The following is a 24,234-nucleotide window of genomic DNA, read 5'->3' as shown; positions in this document are numbered from 1 at the left end:
TGAAAATATAAGTATCATCTTTGAAGTTGAGATTAGATTAAAGCATTTAAAGTGTTCATATCATACATAAACCATTATACCATACAAAACCTGACTTGGTAGATTGCGGAGAAGGTTGTGTCGTAAACCTGATAGAGATACTTATGTGCTTTCTCAAAAATGTTTTTTAGGCCATATTTGTCATCTTCAAACATATTTCCCTTCAATAGGAACTGTTTTGATGTGTTACTGCTGGTTTTGTGGTCGCTGCTGCTGCTGTAGGCCAGATTGTTGAATAGTCTGAGTACTTTGCGGTGTGTTCCCAAATGCACCCTGTGTACCATGTTGCTGCTGGATAGACATCATACCACTAGCATTGCTTGCTCCCGAGTTGAACACTGAAAACAGTTCTCTAATAAGTAAAACAACAACAAACGGATTCAAAATAAGCGAAGAAAAAAGCAATACATACTCTGATCACTCAGATTTGGGGGAGGAAGTGTCCGATTGCCAGCAGACATTCCAAACTGGAAGAGCATGGACATCAGTATAAGAGTAAGCAGAAATGTTTTGCCGATGTCAAATAATCGAATGTCAGAACAACATTACACAGTTACAAAATACAACAGAAAATGGTGAGGCCTTCACCAAAGGTGAGTTTGTGCGTCACAGAGCAACTTCAGAAATCAGGTGATAGATGGTTTGCATCCAGAAACAGGACAAGAAAAGTACCGGTCATATGAAGCTCCCGTCATTAAAATTTAATCCAGTAGAGCTTAATTTTCAGAAAATGAAAAAAAAAAAGACAACATTCTTAGGTCGAAGACAATGGTTATCGTCCATCAAACAACTTTATATTGGATGCTCGTGCTTTTAGGCAATATATGACAAATAACCATGAATCACAACTGCTAAAGGAATTGGAGGCTCACTTGCATTCTTGGAAGAATCGATTGAGAAGGCATCATAGCAGATATGTTTGGGATCTGAAATTGTGAAGGTTAAAAGGGATGAGACAGCAGCAGGATGCACAGTCTTAATTCAGTGAGAGACGAGAAGAATGGTCATATAAGTCTGAAGTAAACCACAAAGATGCATACAGAGTATCAGTTTAACAAGTAAAATAGATATTAAGAGATGATAACAAGAGGGATAAGGGCATGTGCAGTACAAAAAGGTAGCATGCATTTGTAAATGGATCCTGCAAAAAAACGGATGCAAAGATTACATGCATAAATTCAGGATCTGGAAGCAGCTGTAATAGAAGGGCATCCTTGGTATTAATGAAGAAATTATATGAAAAAACTGATAATCCAATTCTTGTGCTTAAAAATTACACCGTCATTTTTTAAATGTGAGCGAAGGAACTGGTTCAGCAACAATATAACGAACCACAAACAGGGGAAAAAAGGGAAACTAATTATCACCACTTCTAAGCGACTAGAAGTGTGGATATAATTATACTCATCCAAACATAATTCTGTATAGAACTATACCCACCCAACAGTACCAAATGAAACAATCATATATTGCCTGGACAAACCAGCAAATGGAAACTATCATGCATCACAAAGAACAAAACCTTCATGACAAGTGGCCAATGACCTCCCTCCCTCTAACTACAGAGCATGAGTTGAAAACATAAATAGTCACCTTCTCACCTCTCTCTTAAAGGAAGTAAATGTAAGGTCCTAGGAAAGAAGCTTCGTGCATGAAATTTAATTTACAAAATAGCTGTCGGCATTAGGAAAACAACCATTCATTAATGAATCAAATTGAAATCATGTTAAATATGCTAAAGACACGCATTAATATAACAAATATGGGGAGTTATCTACAAGACGTCTTCAAAGGATAAAGAGACCGTGAGATGAAGCAAAAGTAGGACTAGTCTGGATTGGCCCCATAAAGAGAATAAGAAGAATGCCAATTTGACTAGACTAATGGAACGACCACCCTGGAGTAATTATTTTGTGTAATAAACAGATCTTCTAATTTAAATTCTTCAGAAATTGCTTGTCGACATCACATGGTAGGATATAATGAAACAGCCCGAGGCGAGGGAAATCGTGAGAATAAAAAAAAAGAGGGCATTAAAAAATTTAAAAGGGGGCCATGGCAATCCACAGAAATGAAAATCTGAGTTCTAATAAATGGGGGAAAAAATTGAGAAGGAAGAGAAAAAATAAACAGCCAAATTGAATTATTGAAAGGCTGAATGTATCTAACCATCTGAGAGGTTGGTGTCGTCTGGGCAGCATTGAACAATGCACTGTTCGCTGGGCTAGAAAACTGGTTCAGTTGACGATTAAGGTGAATTCCTTGGTTTAGTTGGTTTTGGCCCATATGCATAGCAGAAGATGTAAGCTGCCTACCCTGAAGCTGCTGAGCCGCCAGTGGCTGAGAAAATTGCACATGATGTTGTCCATGCATCTGTTATGGATCAGATAATTATATTATTTAAACAGAACGCTGACATCGGCAATGAAAAGCGTAGACATGGATGCATCAGCCTGAAATAAGTTAAGAATTCTTGTGCAAATCCAAGGTATATGCTCTCAGGAATATTCTTATGCACAGGTTGTTTATTCCATGAAGATGCACATCTTTAACTCATGACAATGTCAAGCCACAGACTAAATGTTGCTTTGTTTCACCAGAGCATACCAAAGCTGTCAAGTAATATACATGGAGTCATGGACAAGAGTCAAATATCTGATTACCGACTGAAACTTCGGCTGTGTCTGGCCCTGTATATCATGCAGCTGAGATACATGGTTCTGTCAAAGAACGAAGTAGTACTCATAACAATTGCATCTTATAATGAAAATTGCTGGAAACAGAGCAAATAAGGAAAATTATTTAGAAATGTGGCTGATTATGAGTTAGACAAAATATGTAGATGAATTGACCATTCACAAAAACAAGTACCTCTAAACATTAAAAAATTGAGATTCTAATCAAAGTTAGAATTAACTAAGATCATACCGAAATGTTTTGGTGTGAAACATTACTGAAGGTAAAACAACTGCAAACCTCTGTAACTGAGTCCAAAAGCATACCTGTCCCAGGCCAGGCATGGAGGATTGTCTTAACTGCTGTTGGGCTAGCAGTTGCTGCTGATGCGGAGGTAACTGCATTATTTTCTGCCTATGCTGGTGCTGTTGTTGTAGTTGCTGTTGTTGTAGTTGTTGTTGCTGTTGCTGTTGCTGTTGCTGTGACTGTGAGTGTTGCTGCGGAGACGGTGTGTTCATGACGTTTGGACCAGATCTTGGTGAATTAGCATATTGCAGAGGAGAAGCAGATGTATTGTCAAAGGTGGTACTCCCAGTAGCACCAGAAGGCGAAGCTGCAGCTCTTCCAATGAGTTGTGGTCCAGTAGCCTACTCTTAATTCCATTTATCAAATCATCAAAAAGGATGCACCATAAGAAAATATGTAATTTTCTAATCGGAGAAGTTTTGGAAAACATAGTTGGAAAATAGATCATCGAGAATGGTAAAAGTAATAAGTAAATTAACAGACACAAACTCCCTGATCAGATGAAAAATAACAGTAAATAGGCATCAGAAATAATTAAGCATCAGACTAAGACGCAATCTGCTTCATTTCTCCTTGGTAAGAAGGGAATAAAAAATTATAGAGGCAGCAGTTTCGAGAAAGGCTTGCAAACCAAAAATAACTAATAACAAAGGTGGGTAAAACATGCACAAAAAGAATGAAAACTCAAAAAAAAAATTAAATACATAAATGGGAATTTTGACTACTTGAACACAATATGAATGAAGGAATGAGATTTAAAAATGAAAGGTCAACCTGCAACAAAGAACCTTGGCTGTTATTATTGGTGGTAGACAAAAGGGGAGGTGTGTTCTTCTGGTACATTCCTAAAAGTTAAAAAACACATTGTTGTCAAATACTGAAACTTAAGGTATCATTATGGATAACGAAAAAATTCAAAAGAAAAATGGTGAAGATTACGCACATACCAGATGAATCTGAGAAGGACTGAGAACCATCATTGGCAGTGAGTACATCTACCAAATGCACCGGAAGTGAAGATGTTACTTGCCTTTGGTCTCCAAGTATTCTCAGTCCTGCATATCAATCATTACACAAAATTTTATGATGGAAGTGGATAGATCTAAACTAAACAAGATATATTGAATATGCTACTAAGTACGCCACGCATAATGAAGCTCAACATAGGGGCTAATGATGAATCATGTCTGACAGTCTGAGCAGATTTTTCTTGATTACAGGATGGTACGCTGACAGGAACTAAGTTGGTCAATCTCTTAACTTTGCATAATCATTAGTTGACAAATCAAACTAAAGAAAAATAAGCCCATTAAAGGCACATGAAGCTTCAAGAGCAGATGATTTATAGAGAGAGAAAGAGAGAGATATTAGCTTCAATATATTTCAAGGTCACCTTGTGGCCTTAACTTGAAGTAAAATGCAGAAACATGGAAACAACCACACTTCATCTTGTTATAACCTCATTGAATAGGGATTGGTTAACATGGTTGATCTTCAATAAAGCAACGTAGGAAAATGTAAGAGTATGTTCTGCCTTTGCACAAGGTCAAAAGTTTCTTTTTTAACCCACATGTTCAAATGTTGTCTAAGCAAATAATTAAACTATGCTAGAATTAAACAGTGATGAAAAGCAGAAGGGTGTAAACAATGTGACAAATTGGATTTAAAAATATAAACGTGAAAACCCCCAGCCAAGAGGGCATCATTCTCCTTGACTGGATCGTTTATGGAACACTTTGCTGCTTGTTTGAAGAAGTTAGATCCCACACAGAAACCAAAATTTATATCTATCATATCACAAGTCCAACTGTACAGTTTAACATGTATAAAGGAATTCTACATATCATGCATTTTATTTCAGATAAACAAAAATAAAATGGCAGAACCTCTTGTGGTATGACTTCAGCACAAATTAAAACTCAATCAAAGGCAAACTAGGAGAAAAAGCTCGATCTACACATCATATGATGACATTGCAGGTAAAAATTTACACCTTCGCCGTGATTGACAGCACTTCGGAGTAAATTCTCTTGCTCTTGTATTTTTGCAGCTTGAACCTTATCGATTGTGGGGAGAACCGTTGGTCCTTGACGAGTGCTGAAGTAGGCTTTCCGAGCATCAGCTATGATTTTCTCAGCACTTTCACAGGCAGCCCCGATCATATCAATTCTAGTCTTTATTTTTTATAGTAATCAGATTGAGTTCAAGTCCATATTGTGTAAAGAGAAACTGTAGAAGATAGTAAGCCTACTCACTTTTAGCTTTTCAATTTGTGCAGCCACAGGTAGACCCCGCATGCTTTGTAATAGCTGTTCTCTCTTGGCATTGTCATCCGCCTCCATTTCGGGCAAAAGCTTTGATGACAACATAACAGGCAGAACTGAAAGTAATCAATTTCGTTAATGCTAGAAAAATTTCCCAAATTGTAAGATTGTACTATTCTCTAGCAGAAACCTACTTTCGAAGATGACAACAAGATCACCTGTAGCCGAATTCTAGAATTCATTTTTTCTGTTGGTTTGATTTTCTTATTAAATTACTCTTGCATATGTGATGCCAAAAGATAGAGAGATCCGTGGCATTTTAGTTATCATAAAATACTATACCGAAACATCTAATGATCAAAGGTACTCTAACTTCAACAGTATAACAAACTGAAGAGGGATACTCATACGATATAGCTGCATACAGGAAACATACCCGTAGCATTCTCAGCATTAACATTCTTAGGATGCACAACAAAAGCCTTAGAAACATTCTTAATTTCTTCAACGATATTAAAAAGCTCCAGATTGACCATCGAGAACTGACTTAACGTATCTTGCCTGCACGCATAAATAAAACCCTGAAATTGCTGAAGGACATACAAAATCGTTCACATTGTCTTTCGTTTCGTGAATAAAATGCGGATACCATCTGGGATCGGCATTTGTGCGAGCGATGGAGTCGAAGTCTTCTAGGATGCGAGAGATGGCTTTGAAGAGGCTGATTGCACGGGTTTTCACGGAGTCGAGATTGAGCTGCTGCTGTACTGCCGAATTCAGGCGTTCCACAACCTTCGCAGGCGGTTGTTGTTGATCTTGCATTCCTGCCCTAACCGGTCCTCCTTCCATGGTTGCCACTCCAATTTTATACCAGGATTTGGGATTTTAACCTGGCCTCAGTGGAACATATCGTCTTTTCACAGTTTACTCTGGAGTCCCTTGATGTCAAGATGTAAACGAATCCAAATGATAGACTCTTCTAATAAGACTTACGAATTGCTTGACGAGTCAATCCTACCGATATTCACAATAAAAAGATAATACTCTTAGTATAAAAAAGTAATATTTTTTCATGGATAACTCAAATAAGAGATCCGTCTCACAAAATACGACCCGTGAGACCGTCTCATACAAGTTTTTGCCAAAAAAATTTGTAGGTTCTGAAAAGCTTAGAATTAATTCTATTATATTTGTTGAATTTGGTTCGAATTAAAAATCGAATTTAAATTTGACTTAAAGATTCAAATTGTTTTTAAATTATTGGAATTATTGTTAAAAAAAATAAATATTCAGAGTTCGAAATTTATTTATTTAATAGATAGTTATATTATATTAATAAAATATTAAAACTCACGAACAGTTATTAAATTATCAAACAAAATAATTTGGGCTCGAGTTCGACTCTAAAAAAGTTCGAACATGTTTGAGTTTTGTTCGAATTCGATAAGCTCGAATACAAATTAAATATTTTTTAAACTGGTTCGAAAAGTTAATGAATCGACTCGATTCATTTACACCCCACGAAATAATCCATATACCTTTCTTTCCCCGAAATTCGTACAAGTAATATACACATAATCCATATACCTTTCTTTCCCCCGAAATTCGTGCTAAGTAACATTTGTTTAAAATAATAAATTACATTGGGGTGTAGGATATTGTGTTGTGTTCTAGCAAAGATGGTCATTGAGGATTATTGAAGGCCATAATCAACGAAAAGTTTTTGTGTACGTGGATAAAATATCTCTTGATTTTCCATCATGGATTATGGATGATGAAATTGGACCGATCTTGTAAGATACAGAATGGATCGATTCCATATTAATGAGACTGAGAGTGTAATTCAATTCAAAATCGAAAAAGAATTGAACCGATTGAATCATATTGAAACCTAATCGTGTTAGCCAGCATATAAGGAAGAAAACTATTACAGGTAAAACATTAATTGCAATAGTTGAGAATACAATATATATGTATATATTAATCAAAGCATAAGAAATATGGTGTGCTTTGACTAAATTTTAGAACGGTCAAATAGATAAGACTCGTCGAGTTGGTCCGCCCTGCCCCGTCAAATAGACATATTAGGTTGGCAATTTCCTAACCCATCATGTCCACCAAATGATGGGTTATGGCAAGTTGGCCAAATATGTCTAAAAATTGACGGGCTGGCCCGCCCCGTCTCTCCAAATAAGTTGGTTGGGTTGGTAATATCCCAACTCGCCCAAATGGCGGATCGCCCGCTCCGCCAAATGGTGGGTTGCGGGCTGGTCCATCCCACTAGTCTGTTTTAATAACTCTAGCTTTGACGAGTTGAATGAGTAGGTGATCGAAGCATGTGAATACAGTTTCTTTAAAACATATCATCCTCATCCATAGTATTTTGAGGATCGTATAGTTTCTGTCTCTCAGGATACGACGGTAATACCAGTAGAAAATATGCACAAAATAGTACTCGAAATAACATAAAATATACATTATGGTAATCACCCTTTAGAGCAGACAAAGTGAGAAACCAGAATACAAGAATGAAACTTATTGTTCAACTTTTGGTAAATATATTTAAAATAAAATTGCATGAACATATAGTATTAAGACTATTTTCTCACATTGCGCTCCATCACCGGTTACAAGAATACACAAAATTAAGTGTATTTAATTTTAAATATCAATTGAGTTTATTTAATTTAAGTGCCAACACTTTTACAATTAAATACATGATTTAAAATTCACTAAAAGTGAATTTATTCCAATAATCGTCACATGAATGAAAGTTGATTGAGATAAGAAAGCTAGGCGATAACATTCAACAGTTGGATATGGCATAAGATAGCTAAGAATTACCCTTTGAATCTTCCGTTGTGAAAATCTATTATTTATTGGCTGACCAATAGAAATGATGTTCTTGAACTGATATGTTGTTTGTGTAAACTATTATATACCTCACACAAGATTCTCTCTTATACACTTCTTTCTACTAAATATGTTCGTTTTGGCCATGAACACATATCTGGCTATGCGGAAGGGTATAGAATTGAGTCATACAATTCTTTCGAAGCGACTTCACTTCTCTCTCACATAAGTGATTTTTAGTAAGAATAATTGCATTATTTCACTCATTTTCAGATGCATAAGAATCATTAAAAGTGATCGTGTATCCTCCATTTTCATTGTTTCACCATAGAGATGGACAAAAGATAACCTCCACAGTGATTCACCAAGTTAGAGCAATTAGGTTGTCCCATTAAACTTAGTTCTTAAGATCTCTTGTCAGCTTAGGTTGAGTTTTGCTTCGCACCAACTTATTCTTAGGCCTAAGTATCATTATCCTCAATGATTTTGCAACTAACTCTCTATTTACCCATTTGGTTAGCAGATACGGTAGATTATTTTTTGACTTTACATAGTCGACAAATATAACTTTAGTTGATAGTAGTTGTCTAATAGTATTGTGTTTACGACATATATTTATGTACTTACCATTACACATATCTTGTACCCTTCGAATCGCATGTTGGCTATCAAAATAAATACAAATAGCCAACATAGGTTTTGGCCACCTTGGAATACATTCTAGAAATAGATGCAGCCACTCAGCCTCTTCACCTAATTTTTCAAGGGCTAAAAATTCAGATTCCATCGTTGATCAACTATTAATGTTTGCTTAGAAGATTTTCATGCAATTGTTGCACCTCCTATCATAAACATATATCCACTTGTAGATTTTGAGTATTTCATGTTTTTATCCAGTTTTATTTCATGTTTTTTTTTATCCAGTTTATATCATTTTATCATTCAATATCAGATGGACATCTAATGTAGTGCATTCCATAATCACGATTTTACCTTAAACTCGACAATCTCATAATTGCTTTCCAGTGTACGGCTTCTAGGACATTCGTGAATGCACTCAATTTTCTAACTGCATAAGCTATATCTATCTGGTCTTGTACACATTATACTTAAAATTATTCGACAATACTATAATTGAGACACACTCTAACTTCAATAGATGTTGACTTAAATCTATAAGAGTTTTACCCAATGTAGAATCATCTTTGTTGAATTTTCCAAGAATTTTGTTAACATAATGTTATTGGCTTAGAACAATCCCTTTTGATGTTCGACGAATCTTAATATGAGGCCAAATTATTATAATTACAATTAATTATCATACAATATTGATTAAATTTAAATCTGCATCAGAAAAATGGTTTAAAATAGGGTCTGGAAAAATGATCACTTTGCGCAGCTGTTGGAGTTTTTCTGAACTTGCACAAGTTCAGTATTGGAGATTTTCTTGAGAAGATTTTGTGTGATTGTTTTACAAAATTGCCGTGCTGCTCATTGGTGTTGAAGACACATGCAGAACAACACTGACGTAGAGTGTTGATCGAAGAGTGTTCTTCTATTGTTTTTAAGCAACTTCGGTTTATTCATATAGTATTTACTTTGAGTTTTTAATGCATTTTAATTCCTTGGAGTGTCAAGGAATTTGATTTTGTTATACTCACTAATATTGTTTTGGTGTAAGCAATTTACATAATTTTCTAGTGAATTTTTGTCAATCTAAATCTGGTCTCTATTTATTTAAGTTAAACTTGTGTATCAATAATTAATTTCTGCTGCATGTTATGCGCTCGTGTTGACGACACCAAAGCACAACACTAACTTCTGATATACAAACAATATATTAATTTCTTGTAAGTTTATGATCAATAACTCCCTTACAGTTATATACTTGAAATCCTCTTCATATTAACATTCGAAGTTGTTGTATCTTAGGACGTCTGTCATCACCGTAAAGCACACTTATACATGTAATTTCGTCTCGTTGATAAAGATCAATCCTTGTCTCGACTTTACAGTATTGTTGTTGTTGCCTTGTTCCAGGATAAGAGATCAGGACGAATAACAATAAACGCTACAGCCACTCGTTAATTTTCATAATTATGATATAATTTTTATTTAAATATTATCAAATCAAACTACAATAAACCCTAATAATGTCATATAATTCATCATTAATATCACTTTTATTTAAATATAAATCGAATTAATTATAAAGAAACATACATCAAATATTACAAATATATTATTTATCACGACTATTTTCTTCCAAGCCACTGATTCAAATAACGACAGTAAAACTTATCAAATGCTAATGGCCCTTCTTTCTTTCTGATTCCTAGTAAACGCATCGCACTCTAAATCTGCCGTTTCACTTCAAAACCCTAACCTGCAATCTTCTTTCTTTCTTTTCTGTTTCCGGTAACTAAAATTTGATTGCTTGTCAGCAATTTGGAATGCTTACCATCATTATCTTTGCTTCATTCCTTGATTTGTTCGTTGTTCGATATCATGATGGATTGTGCTGAATTAATTGCTCTGCGAGCTGTGATTATTATCCGTGAATTTTGGGTCTCACCTGTGGTTAGAAATTGAGCTGAAAATTAACAGTTTTATCTCCCACGAAGTCTTGGCTGATTTTTTGCTGTATAATTTGTCCAGGAAGTTCTTTGTTGACATGATCTGTGACCGTAGCTATTTCTTTCGTGATCGTGTTGATTTAATCTGCATTAGAATTCATCGGCAATGCATTTAGTACCGCATGAAATTCGGTCGGAGGATAGCTCGGAAACAGAGCCCATTTTACTACAGCCCGGCGGCCTGGAAAGATTGGAGGAATCGACATCGTCGATTGCGATAAGTCTGGCCGTGGATTCTTCTGTAGCTGCTGAGGATACATCTGGTCTTAATGTTGATGAGGATATTTCTCTGGTGCGTCCTGACCAACCACAATGTCGCATATGCCTTGATATCGAAGGTCTTTTTTTATTATTTATTTTTCCTTGATTTGACTTTCGGAGTTATATATTATGATTTCCTACAAGACATTCATGGAAAGAATCATGCGTCTCCTTTACTGTTATTTTTTTGGTTGTGTTGACTAATTAATAATTCTCAGCTTTTCTGAGGCAGTAGTTCATCTCTTGATTACAATCATTTCATATTTGTCTACAGGAGAGGAGTTAATTGCACCATGTCATTGTAAAGGCACCCAAAAGTACGTCCACAGATCATGTCTTGATAATTGGAGGTCAACAAAGGTGATTCTTCGTAATTTTCTTTTATTACATTTTTTATTCTAATTCTATTATAAACCGAGTAGCTTGCCAGTGTTTTGGACCACAGTAGACTCTCTGTTTACCATTGATGTTACCTATTGATTTGGCAAGCTGCAATATCCAATATCACATGCTTTATCAGTACACTATTAAGTTTGATGTAATTCTGACTGGTTGGATATACCAGCCATGGTATAATATATTGACCTACTCTGTGCTGCTGCTCATTGATTTTGTACTAGTGTGTGTAACGTTGTTGATAGTTCATTGGAAATGTTGTGAAAATGATCCAGAGTATTTGTCACAGTAAATGGCCTAATTCAATTTTTCTATACTTTCAACTGAGCGTGTTCAATATAAGATGTTATTTGCTGACTATCCATACATAAATGATTCCCTACTTGTAAATTGGTGCATTTCCATACAGTGTCCACTTTTCCTCTAAATGGTATACAGATTTTCTTATAAAAGTGGATATTACCTGTAACACCCCAAACTAGCCAAGTAATTTTGATTATATATATGTATATGATATATTTTTGTTGAATGATATTTATTTTATTCCCGATATATTAAAAATAAATAAAATAAATTAGATGCATGATAATATTGTGGCATTAACAAGTAATTAATAATGGTAGTATTTAGATCAAATTATTAAAAGTATTTATCTTAATAAGATTTCAATCGTGCTTGTGCCTGGACTTGGAATTAAAAATTAATATTGATTGTTTTGATTTATCAAAAAAAGAACGAAAAAGTCACTTTTTTTTGTTCTATCAATCGAATGAAAAAATAAAGTAAAGTTTGCTTATTAATCTTCTTTGTTTAGAAAATCCAAATATTGATTCCTAATACCCCATAGATAGTCCGAACGGTATAAGAACAATAATCAATTTTAGCTTGAATGGTTTGAAGGGGAACCCCAACTTCTTAGATATTTGAGATTTTGTTGTGAATATGTGTTCGGCTTGATTTGAGAATTAAATATGATTTTAAATAAAAAATGAAAAATTTCCACTTTATTTGTAAGCTTAGGATGTTAAACTAGTGGGTCTAGGTATATCTTAAAACACTTTGAAAAGAAAAATATAAAATAACTTTTTAGGATATGTTAGGATTATTGTCTAACTCAAAGAACTTTGGTATATATTTCGAGACTCTTAATTCTAAGTTTAGTGTTGGGTTAAGTGTGCATGAGTGATAGTAGTACTAAGATGGGTAATTTCCTGAGAAATTCTCTTGCGTCAAGCTGCTGACGTTGCGTCTCTTGATCTGGTTGGCTAGGTGGGTCGTAAAAGAGTGTATCAGATTTTAACGGATAATAGTGTCTCTGCTGGGGACAGGATCGGCTGTAGGAAAAGGGTATGACTGATCTCTAAGGGATACAGTACCAGCAGATAGACACGCACCTCCCCAGACCTATGGACCTAACAACTCGACCCATTAGCACCCAAGTAGGTGAACTTTGCGCTGCTACAATCATAAGGAAATAAAGTCAGGCTAATAGTTATAACTTTTGGTCTAGTGGTAAGCGCCAAAGTTGTCAAGGGCGCAAGGCGCACAAGGGCTCTGGAGCCTGAGGCGCAAGGCACAAGGCGAGGCGCGCGCCTTACCGAAGCAAGGCGCACATTTTTAATTTTTTTAAAAAATATATTTATCTTAAAATAATAGATTAAAATATGAAATAATTAAGTCACAATGTCACACAAAACAACAAATAATTAATAAGTTCATAATAACAAGTAACACGATTAAAATTCTTCAATCATCCAAATCAAGTTCATCTTCTTCCATCGAATCATCAGAGTCCCTAGAACTTTTGGACTTGTATTCTTCTTGATCTTCACCACTTTCTTGACCAACAACAATTTCTTCTTCCTCTTCATCCAAAAGATGTGAAATTGGTCTTTTTCTGGTTGTTTTGGATGTAGATGCCCTTACCTCGTTTGAAAAAGATGAAGCACGAGATCTAAAACCATAAATCGGTTCACCAACCCCAGACGCTAAGGCTTGGGGTTGGGTTGGGCCTTTTACATTTTAAGTTACTATAAAAAAACAGAGAAGTTGCATTTTGAATGAATTTTTTTTTTATAAAAAAAAAAAGCAATCTCAGGCGCGCCCGAGAGCCCTTCCAAGCCTGAGCTCGCCTTTGTGAATAGTTGCGCCTGGGCTCGCCTTGGTTCGAACTCATATTCACAACAAAATCTCAAACTCAAATTTTAAATCTATCAAACAATCAAACATAACCTTGAAAACTATTTTGAAATTGCAAACTGAATTTAGATTATAAAAATTTGATTAACTAAACTTCCTATAATAAAATCATCTTATATATCCAAACTTAATTCGCGAGATTAGAAGAGACGTGAGATTAAGACGACGAGTGTGGACGGTTCAAGGGACTGTGGATTTCCTTCCTTGCTTGACTTTCTTCACTGAACTTAGGTTTTCTTCTCTTTATTTATTTTTTTAACGGCGCAGAGGATACAAGGTTTGAGTGTTTCTTTTCTCTATTATAGAAATGTGGCAAAAGGGGTTTTTATCTCTTGGATTCAGATGGATGAGAATCTACTTTAAAGATGTAAATAGTTTTAAGTCCAAGAACAATCAAAATTTTATTAAGATAAATACTATTGATAATTAATTTAAATACTAGCATTATTAATTAGTTAATGCCACAATATTATCATGCATCTATTCTATTTTATTTTTAATGTATCCATCCCGAATAATTTTTTTATAGGAACTATAACATTCAGAATAAAATAAATATCATTCAACACAAAAATATATCTTCAAAATTACTTGGTTAGTATTTGGGTTGTTACATTATGTCTTTGTGAACTTGGTGGTTTTTTATATATCAAGTATTTAATTCATTGTATACGTTCCTCTTCCTTCAACACTGCAGGAGGGCTTTGCTTTTGCTCACTGTACAGAATGCAGGGCAAAGTTTATATTGCGTGCAAATGTCCCTCCCGATCGGTGGTGGTTGAGGTTAAAGTTTCAGATTCTTGTTGCAAGGGATCATTTGGTCATTTTTGTTATTGTTCAGCTGGTAAGGATTGCCCTTCAACACAGCTGCTTCCTCAATATATACATGTGTTTGTGTGCCCGAAGGTTTAATCATAACTCAACAGTTGTAAAATTTAGTCATTGGTGTCTCTATGAACAATGATGTCATAGAAGAACAATTGTCGCATGGATGATTTTTTTCTCTTTTGTGCAGTGGTTTTCTTCTGGTTTGATTTTTTTTCACTCTTTTCTTTCTTTGTTTGCATATACTCGGTGATTGACATTTCCTAATACATGTTAATGGCGAGGTATCTATTTGTACAGTTTCAACCATCTGCTTAAAGGGTTTTACTCGTGTATTTTCCAATTATTGCCTCTGCTGGCAAAAAACAATTCCACTATCTTATGTTATCTTGTTCATGGAATTGGTGATCTCAAATATTGAAATTATTTTCTTCTATGTGGTTTGTATTAAACAGTGGTGAACTAACATGCCATCTTCCAAGGTCTCTTGGTTGTCCAACCATGGTAGCTTGATACAACATACTTTGTCTTCTCCAGATCAATTTCGAGTCGGTTTGACCTTGTAATTAAGAATTATATGATATTAAGGTTTCCAAAAGACTCTTCATGTGAGTTTGAAAGCTAAAATGAACCCTTTACAAATTGAATACACCTTAAGTATTAACACATTCACAGAAACCACACATGTGCAAGAACTTGAGAAAGCACGAAAAAGAATTGTTTTGCGCCTTTCATCTAGCCCTTTTTCTGGGCCTGACCATGGTTTTGTTACTTTGGCTTATCAGTAATGTTTATGTAAACACTTTCTGTAGATTGTTGCATTCTTAGGTGTACTGGTATACAAATTTTATGGAGAAGAACTCCGGGAGATGTTTGGTTATGAAGAACACCCATATGGATTTTATATTATGGCAGGTGAATGCTCTCTGTCTTACAACACACACTATTTCAACTTTTGAATGATCGCTTACCTGAAAATTGTCATCCATTCGTTGCAGTTGATGTGATCTTCATATGTTGACTTGAAAGTTGAAATTAGAGCAACCTTACTCTTTGAATTATTTGATGTTGTATGCTCTTGTAAATCCCTTGTGACTCCAATTTGAGAAAACTTGATGATGGAGAGAGATCAAAAATGTAAAATGAAAGAGAAGTTACGAGAAAGAAATTAGAGATAGAGAAGAATAGGATGAGAGAGAAATGGAGAAACATTCTGAAGTTATTCATAGGAGAGTTAATTTTGTTGTCGTTTTCTATTCATTCTCCATGGAAAGGGAGGCTGCTATTCAATATCATAAATTTTGCGAATGTGAATAGGCATATGAACCAGGCTTGGTTTCTAGTGAAGTTGATATGTCTAGCTTATAAATTATTGGTGCACTTTTTCTGGAGCTCTGACATCATTCTGCACTGTTGATTTCTTGATCATGTTATTTTTGGAAGACTTGTAAGTTTTGAATACATTACCTACTAGAATTTTCTTGTGGCCATAGCCTCTATCATCTGTAACATGCAATTTATATTTGATATTGGGATATCAGTTTAGTTGAGCCAGCTTACAACCTTTCCATGCCCGCTTGACTTGGACTTGAGCTCAAATTTAATTGTTTAAAATGTTTTGAGCTAGCTCATTAGTTCATAATTATATTTTAAAAATATTTTGTTTGTGTAATTTATTGTTATTATTTTAAAGTATCTATATATATACATACCCATAATATTTTTAAACATGTAAAAATGTTTTAATTAAATTTTATATACAGCACTCGTGAACCTGAATTCACAAGCATGCTCTGGTGAGGAAACAAACTTTGAGCTGAGTTCACCTCATTTTTTGAGCTTGTCAGCCAGCTAACGAGCTCAAGTTCGAGCTTCTTTATATAAGATCAAGCTAGAGCTCATTTTTTCATTAATACTCGTGCTTATGAAATATACGAGCTTGACTCTTTTTTTCTATACTAAATTTTCTATTTTGAGATGTTCTCATCTTTCCATCTTGAGGCCTTGCAGTTCTGGCGATTGTGCTCGTAGGATTGCTTTATGGATTCTTCATCGCAATAATTTGTGGACAGAAGATCAATGAGCGCCACTACCATGTGCTTGCTAAACAGGAATTGACAAAGGTTTAGTGAATTTTCGAGTTGAGTGATGGTTTGACAGATCCTTTCAGTATACTTGTGACAAACACAGCACAAAAGAAATAAATCATATAAAATAAAATAAAAACTCAGAAACCCTGCATTTGCATCTTAGTTTAGGTGCGCGTTTCTTGTCTATTCGGGAGAATTGATATAGAAAATGTTCATTCAGTCTTCAGAGGTTTGATTCTTAATCGAAGAGTTTGTTCAGTATCGCCATGTTATATCGCGAGGTCTAAACATTTTCAGAGTGCCATAAAGAAAGTCGAACCTTGTGTATGTTGAAGATAGTCATTTCTTTTCTTTCTTATTCACATACATATTCTTTTCCCCAGGAATACGTGGTAGAAGACCGAGAATCCAATAAAGACGTACCCAGACTCGATCCTAGCCATGTGACTGAGCTAAGGATGTTGGGACTCTATTAAGCTGCCTGTAATGGAAGGAAGAGTGATAATAAATGCTTTTTATTTACATTTTACTTAATAATAATTATTATGATTAATTTAGTTATTTGATTTTCCAATATACTTTTTTCCTTCTGTTTTTCCATCTCTTTGGGTTATTTGTGTGGAACTGTTTTGATGGAGAGCAATCCAATCAATCATGTGATCCCACGTGAAATTATTTGGTTTAGAAATGCAATATGCAAGTTTTTTCCATAGTAGAAGAAATCCAGAGGATAGCTTTTCCATCGTAAGTATTGTACTCTTTGTATAAAAATGTTAGAATTATTATAAATGAAATAATGAAAACAAATGAGAACATTATTTAGTGATCACCTCCTCTTTAAAGAGAAAAATCCATTTGCGGTGGTTACCTTAGATTCGCGGTAACAATAAAGGACAGCTTTGGTTACTGGGAAAAAAAAACTTTTACTGGAAGTATAGATTGAAGCTCCTTGTAAAGGACTACGAGCGACTGGGACTAGCTGTAACAGCAACAGGAGCAAGGGATGTCTCATCTGGTTCCAGTAAAAAATGACTTTTTTCAAGTTTGGAAAAACTGTTACAACATAAAAAACAACAAAAACTAGGGCAAACATATAATATATATTCAATTCTAATATATTTTAAAATATTATTAATAAAATTATTAATAAATAAATAATATTATATTCAGTATATGATTTAACTATTGAAATAAGAGTTCTAAAAACTGGTAAGGGGACAGTCACTCATAGCCTAATATCTAAGTAATTTTTATTTTTTTACCTAAATAATTAATTCTTCTTGTTCATCTTGATAATATTTCAATAATTCATCTATATCAGATTCAAACTTAAAATTAATAGAATATTTCTCATCTTTATGCAATACAAATTTATTGAAAAATATGTCGAACAATTTTTTAAAAAAATAAAAATTTTATATATTAAATTAGGTGACCGCCTATGTGATCAATTTTTTTAACAATGCTCAAAGGCTTCGCCTTTCTAAAAATTAGGGCAGGAGGCGACCACCTAGTGTTAGACAGTTTTAAGCGACGTATTTTAGAAAACTGATTGAAATTAACATTTCAATATAAAGAGTATGCTGTATGATACTTATTTATTATTATATAATTTTTAAATAAATGTATTATAATTATTATATAAAAACTATTGAATTGAAGATAATGTTGCAATTTTCCCGCAAAACATCCACCCCTCATTATGTTGTAATTGTAATAAAAAAAAGTGTGTCTTGTAGTTAATTTTAAAAATTTATATTAAAAAATATAGCATATATACAAAAATTAAAGAGTAAAATTTATTTTAGTACACAAACTATTGATACATGAACTATTGTAAATGACTTTATTGGTACACGAACTATTTATAATTTGGTAAATTGGTATATTAACTATTGTAAATGACTTCACTGGTACATTATCAAGCTAAAAACTCAATTTGGCCCTTAATCTAAATTATTTTTGAAGTCCATTTATCACTAATAAATTCAATCAGGTATACACTTTTAATTTTCAAGATTTTTTAACATATTTTATTGATATTTAAGAAAAATATATATATTTATTAAAAAAATATATTATGAATTCAAATAAAAAACTAAATTTTTTATCATATAAAAATATAATAAATAAATAAATATTTGTAACAGAAGTTTTATAGGTATTGTTTTCGGATGAACGAAGCAAAAATAATCATTATTTTTTTTCAAAATCTGGTATTGATCTGTTGAAATTCGAGAAATTATTCAACATTGTTGAAACATTTAAGTTTTGATGATGTGATCGCCACAAGAAATTAACTCAAGATTATTAAAATTCAGCACTGCGAAGAAATTCAATATTCAGTTGTCGATAAGTTCAGCAGACTCCTTACTCACAATAAAGACCTACTGATGTCTCCACTAATTATTTTTTATATTGTCACTTGTCATTTATGAGCATTGGATTTATTAATTGAAACATTGATTCAACAAATCAGATACTCAGTAATGTTCAATACTCTTATTATGTAAAGTATTCTGACAGACATATCAAGCAGATTTCATATTCTTTCAATGGGCAAGCCTTGTTTGCTTCAATTTTCTCTTTGCCTACTGAAGGGATTTCGGAATTCTCCCAGCTCTCGTCCTCTGTTATCTCTCAGATGAAGCATAAATTCTCCATCTCTGATTCTGATAGTTCTGTCACTTGCAAGGAAAATGAGATGAAAATGGAATTCCAGGTACTGATGGACCTTGTTTCAAAGGCATTGCTAGTGAAGGATGGTTCTTTTGATGCCATTACCAAAGAAAAGTTTTTGGTGATGGCTGCTACCACCTCTGGAATAAAAATTCAACTGGCCAGTGGTTCTTTAAAATGTTTTGGTTGACATGATTGTCAAGCCTTCTACTGGTTTTCCTGTTCAGATCAGCAAATATCTTATTGTTGTTGGAGTACCAATATCTGTTGCACAGGACTGGAGCAAGACCAAGATGATGGATGCTGCCTCTTATTCTTGTTGCCTCCATCAAAAAAGAACTTGGTGAGGTTCAAGAATAAGCTATCAAGAAGAAATCTGAGAGATGGCTGATCATAGCTAATTATTATGAGAAAACAGCCTTTGAAGGCTCTGCTGCCTTGCCAATCACTCCTCCGTTGAAGAAAAATCCAAGGATCTCAAAGGATAAAGTTCAAAGAAAACTGTTTCTATTGATTCTTTCTCTTATATTGCTGCTACTGAGAAAGTACCAATAATCCAAGTTTTTATGGAATTAGTACAACCAATTAAAGCCAAACCTATTTCAGCAATTCCATACAGATCAAGTTCTTCCTATGCTCATCTTCTTGCTCCTTGACCCAAAGGAGTGATCATTCAAAAAACACTGCCCGAATCTACTCGATAAGGGTTAAACCATCCTTCTGTCTCTGGCAAAGGCAAAGGGAAAATACTGTTGATCCCTTTGCTGAAATCACTGATGATGAGAATGTTCCGAAATCCTCCGTGCAGCACAAATTGATTTGCATATGGAAGAAATTGACGTGTTTGCTTATCATGAGATATGTTTATTTGACGAATGGGTGAAATTCAGAGCCATAACAAGGTTAACTATGTTTAAGAAGAACACCAAGAAGTTGAGTAAGGATGTCAAGCTTGAAGCCTTGGTCTTCTCTCGGACCAAAACCAACATTGTTGTCAGGCATTGACAAGAAGAAACTATCTGCTGGCAAAGCTGAAGGTTACAAAGATAAGTGAGATTCTGACTGCTCTCAAAGTCAATTATGACTATCAGAGTCCTACTGCTTTCCATAATGTTGTCGTCATCCAACAGCTCATCAAAGACTTATCGACTCTGGTTATGGAGGTCACTATTACAGAAACAAAGCTCATACAAGAGTGTTATGATATGATTGGTCCATGTGTTTAGAAGGATTTGAATAAATATTTCCTAAAATTTCTTCCTTCAATAATAATTCAGTTTGATTAGAAAGTGAACTCAGTATTTTTGATTGTCAATGTCAGTTGACTAACAAAATATATGCTGAAAGAAGCCAAACTGACATATTAAAATAATTTAAATAATGGTCATGAAATGTAAATCGAATGGTAAACTGAAAGTAAAATATATGCAAGTTTGTTTCTGGATGTTTTGAGAACTCAAGCTCCTACGTGACTCCTTTTTCTTTTTGGGAAGGCTCATATTATAATGGTTTGATATCTGAAGTTTATTGATATTGAAGTTTACTAATATTGTGAACCTGAAATTTATTGATATTATGAATAAAAATTTGTTGATGTTATAAACTTAAATTTTTTGTATTGCAATCTAGAAGTTTATATGTCAATAATAGATCATTGATACAAATACTTTTATAGTTTGACATAATTGATGGGTTTTTAATTTTGATTAAACGAAATTATTTATTGATAATAATTTCCAGAATATACAATCAGTTACAATGAATTGTTTCATTTATTATCAAATGCCTCCAATCACTATTAAACCATTTATTCTGAAAATAATGCATCATATTTTGGGGATGTGATATGTGTTTGCATCAAATATTATAAATATTATGTCAACTAATTATTGTTGATTTTTTGCTTGAGACAAATTTTATTATTATAAGTGTGATTGTGTGAAAAATGACTATATTGAATCTCTAGAAGAGATTGAAAATATGTTAGAAATTATGATAAAGTATCGTGAATAAATAACAATGAGATTTTATGACACAATTTCTCAATTGTTATTTTAGTAAAATAATATTTTCCGACATTGAGGGACGGAACGTGGAAGCTAAATGTATATCAATGAGAATTTATTATCTTTTTCGATCAATCCCTATGAATATGAATTGAACCCGAAATTCAAAGTTTAATTTTCAAATACATTCTATGATATAATATGTTAATGGATGAGATATATTATTTATCTCTTATAATTGTTTCAATTGAACAATTTATATTTTCTCGTCTGAATCGCTATAATCTAATTGGTTATAAATATAAAAACCAATATTCCATTCAAAATAAATTATAGAATATCTAAGATATCAAAATTAAAGAGGCTGATCGTCTTGAAGATATTGTGATATAAATGATAGTAAAACCACATAAGAAGTTCAACTATATGAAAATTATGAAGTAAATCGATGTCCTGCAGAACCATCTCTTACTTACCTGCATATATACGCTAGAACCGTGGTAGACCAATAAATTCAAAAGGTTTTGTACATTGAGAGAGAAGAAATCTAGAAGAAGTTATTTAGATGATACAATAAAAAGGATAGGTAAATCAAAATAATGTTATTCCTAGATAATAACAAACATATTTAAGAAATAAGATTTCAACAAATTATTTGTTTTCTCAAAATTATGAGATCAAAGTAATATATGATTATTGATAATTATTTTGATCTCGATGTATATTTGTCAATATGAAAAATAATGAATATATAAAACTACAATTTGTAGATATCGTTAACGAAGTGATTGGATATTGACATATGACAATATGAGCTAACTTTAACCCAAAACTTCTCAAAAAGACCCTAAGTCAATTATGAGAAAATTTTTTTACTTAGCATAAATGTGTTGACTAAATAATGATATACACAAAAAAAATCCACGAATGATTTTAAGTATCAAATAGAATTAGATTATACCTCCAATATTATCTTTTCAATAAAATGACAAAAGTCATTACGAGGATTAAGATAATTCGGACACATGTGATTCATTCACATTAGTAGATATTCATGAAGAGTTTACTAAAACTATCAAGTAATTAAAAACAAATGTAAGATGAAAGACTTGGAAAATATGAAATTTTTTTTCGAGTTATGCAGTCGATATTTTCGAAAAGGAATATATGTTATTTGGTCACAATACAAAAAAAATTATATGAATATGTTACATCCATTAATGGTTGTTAATTTGTAGGGCCTTTAACTCCTAATCATTATTACTATGCAATTTGATTAGAGTTAATTAATTACTGCGGAAAACGAGTAAAAATTTTCTTTACAATGAGCCCAAAATGTGTCAACTATAATTATAATATTAAAAAAAGTATATAATAAAGTCTCGTATAAATACATCACATCATCATAAAATAAGCCCACACATGACTGAAATAAACTACATACAAAAAACTCATCTCCAGAACATGCCGCGGTATATAGATACATATACACACTGGGATAGATCACTCAACCTCAACTCAGATGTGACTCCCTCCGGAAGTACCATCTCCGGTCTCCTGATAAACTGGAGTACCTGTCATCGTCCACACACAAAGACAACAACAGCCCCCTTGGGGTGAACAAACGCTCCGTATAGAACAATCATAATATATACAACATGTATCTACACAAAGATATATGATATACAATGCATGCACGTCGTGGAGATATCAGGTCAAATGTACATCCACTGAGCATGTATCGAAATCAATCGAATCGCTATCAAATCAATGCTCGAGCTGGCGCACCAACCTCAATCAAGTATAAGGGATGATCTGTATGATAGTGTCAGCAAAGCGCCATCAAATCCCAAATCTCAACCAATCAATCATAGAGGCCACGAATGGCTATGTTTTTATGGGCCACATAATGCCAAACATAGTATCGTGTTGAAAACCCTAGAATCAAAATCCAATGACATAAAGATATACAAGGATCATAGCTCAACGTGCATGTCATGTATCGATGTATGAATAAAATGATGTGTGTTAACAAAATATTTATTTTATACATCGATCTACCAATCATGAATGTCGTTTATGCCACATCAACTCAACAAATAAGGTCTATAGACACATATTTTCAATCAAATCAATCAAGCATATATCATATAACACAGATACCTGTCGTATATTACTCGGTCACAACATACCTCAATTCTTCGTTTCCAATTCAATGTAGCTTTAGGATTTTAGTACAGAAAAACTATCTACATAATCAAAATATTTATTTCAATCAATAAATTCATTCAAATGCAACACTAATAGCATATTTGAATGTATCAATTCGTCCTACGATATTCATTTTAACATTTACATTACTAGGATAATTATACACTACAACAAAAATCCTATTTAACAACACATCAAAGACAACGGTTTTAACAAAAACCGTTGTCTTTTTACTTTTAACAACGGTTTTTGTTAAAACCGTTGTCGTAGCCTAAAAAAATCCGCTAAAAGACAACAGTTTCTTTAAAACCGTTGTCTATGAGCCTTTTTTTTTTTTTTATGACAACGTTTTTTAAAAACCGTTGTCTATGAGCGTTTTTTTTGGACTACGACAACAGTTTTAAAAACTGTTGTCGTATAAGCGTTTTTCTTCAAGATACGACAACGGTTTGTAAAAAACTGTTGTCTTTCAACTGGTTTTTCTACACATTTTGTTGTCAATATTAGATTTCGCGACGGCCTAAGTAAAATCTGTCGCTAAATTTCGCGACGGTTATACTATACCGTCGCTAATTTAAATATTGCGACGGTTTATGTATACCCGTCGCTAAAATTTGCGACGGTTTTAAGTAAAACTGTCGCCGATGTAGATATAGCGACGGTTTTCCAAAAACGGTCGCTAAATTTAGCGACGGTTTTTGTATAACTGTCGCTACATTTAGCGACGGTTTTATTAAACCGTCGCCGATCTATAATTAGCGACGGTTTATATTTAACCGTCGCTAAATAAAGC

At 33.5% G+C, this 24,234-nt stretch overlaps 2 protein-coding genes across 6 annotated transcripts; one reads left to right on the top strand and one right to left on the bottom strand.

Annotated features, from left to right (window-relative positions):
• Positions 1-6,265, bottom strand: LOC140986283 (mediator of RNA polymerase II transcription subunit 8). Of its 3 annotated transcripts, XM_073454420.1 has the most exons (12): positions 5,935-6,265; positions 5,722-5,846; positions 5,277-5,401; positions 5,015-5,195; positions 3,969-4,076; positions 3,796-3,866; positions 3,042-3,362; positions 2,703-2,759; positions 2,209-2,412; positions 912-965; positions 452-506; positions 1-377 (listed from the first exon to the last, which is right to left on the bottom strand). In XM_073454420.1, exons 1-12 carry the CDS (start codon positions 6,132-6,134, stop codon positions 226-228), a joined length of 1,653 nt encoding a protein of 550 aa, XP_073310521.1. In that variant the 5' UTR covers positions 6,135-6,265; the 3' UTR covers positions 1-225. The 3 variants fall into 3 exon arrangements, with proteins under 3 accessions (XP_073310521.1, XP_073310522.1, XP_073310523.1); XM_073454421.1 differs by lacking the exon at positions 912-965; XM_073454422.1 differs by lacking the exon at positions 2,703-2,759.
• A 4,160-nt stretch (positions 6,266-10,425) lies between these two features.
• Positions 10,426-17,106, top strand: LOC140986276 (uncharacterized). 3 transcript variants are annotated; one of them, XM_073454405.1, is made up of 7 exons: positions 10,428-10,718; positions 10,797-11,112; positions 11,310-11,395; positions 14,328-14,474; positions 15,268-15,370; positions 16,466-16,578; positions 16,929-17,106. In XM_073454405.1, the coding sequence occupies exons 2-7, from the start codon at positions 10,881-10,883 to the stop codon at positions 17,019-17,021; spliced, it is 774 nt and encodes a 257-aa protein (XP_073310506.1). In that variant the 5' UTR covers positions 10,428-10,718; positions 10,797-10,880; the 3' UTR covers positions 17,022-17,106. The 3 variants fall into 3 exon arrangements, with proteins under 3 accessions (XP_073310507.1, XP_073310505.1, XP_073310506.1); XM_073454406.1 differs by having other exon boundaries at positions 10,426-11,112; positions 16,466-16,595; XM_073454404.1 differs by having other exon boundaries at positions 10,427-11,112.
• The last annotated feature ends 7,128 nt before the right edge of the window (positions 17,107-24,234 follow it).

This window comes from Primulina huaijiensis, chromosome 10 (assembly GCF_012295235.1).
Source record: "Primulina huaijiensis isolate GDHJ02 chromosome 10, ASM1229523v2, whole genome shotgun sequence".
Lineage (NCBI taxonomy): Eukaryota > Viridiplantae > Streptophyta > Magnoliopsida > Lamiales > Gesneriaceae > Primulina > Primulina huaijiensis.
The sequence above is the reverse complement of the archived record's forward strand: the minus strand, read 5'-3'. Positions and strand labels throughout refer to the sequence as shown.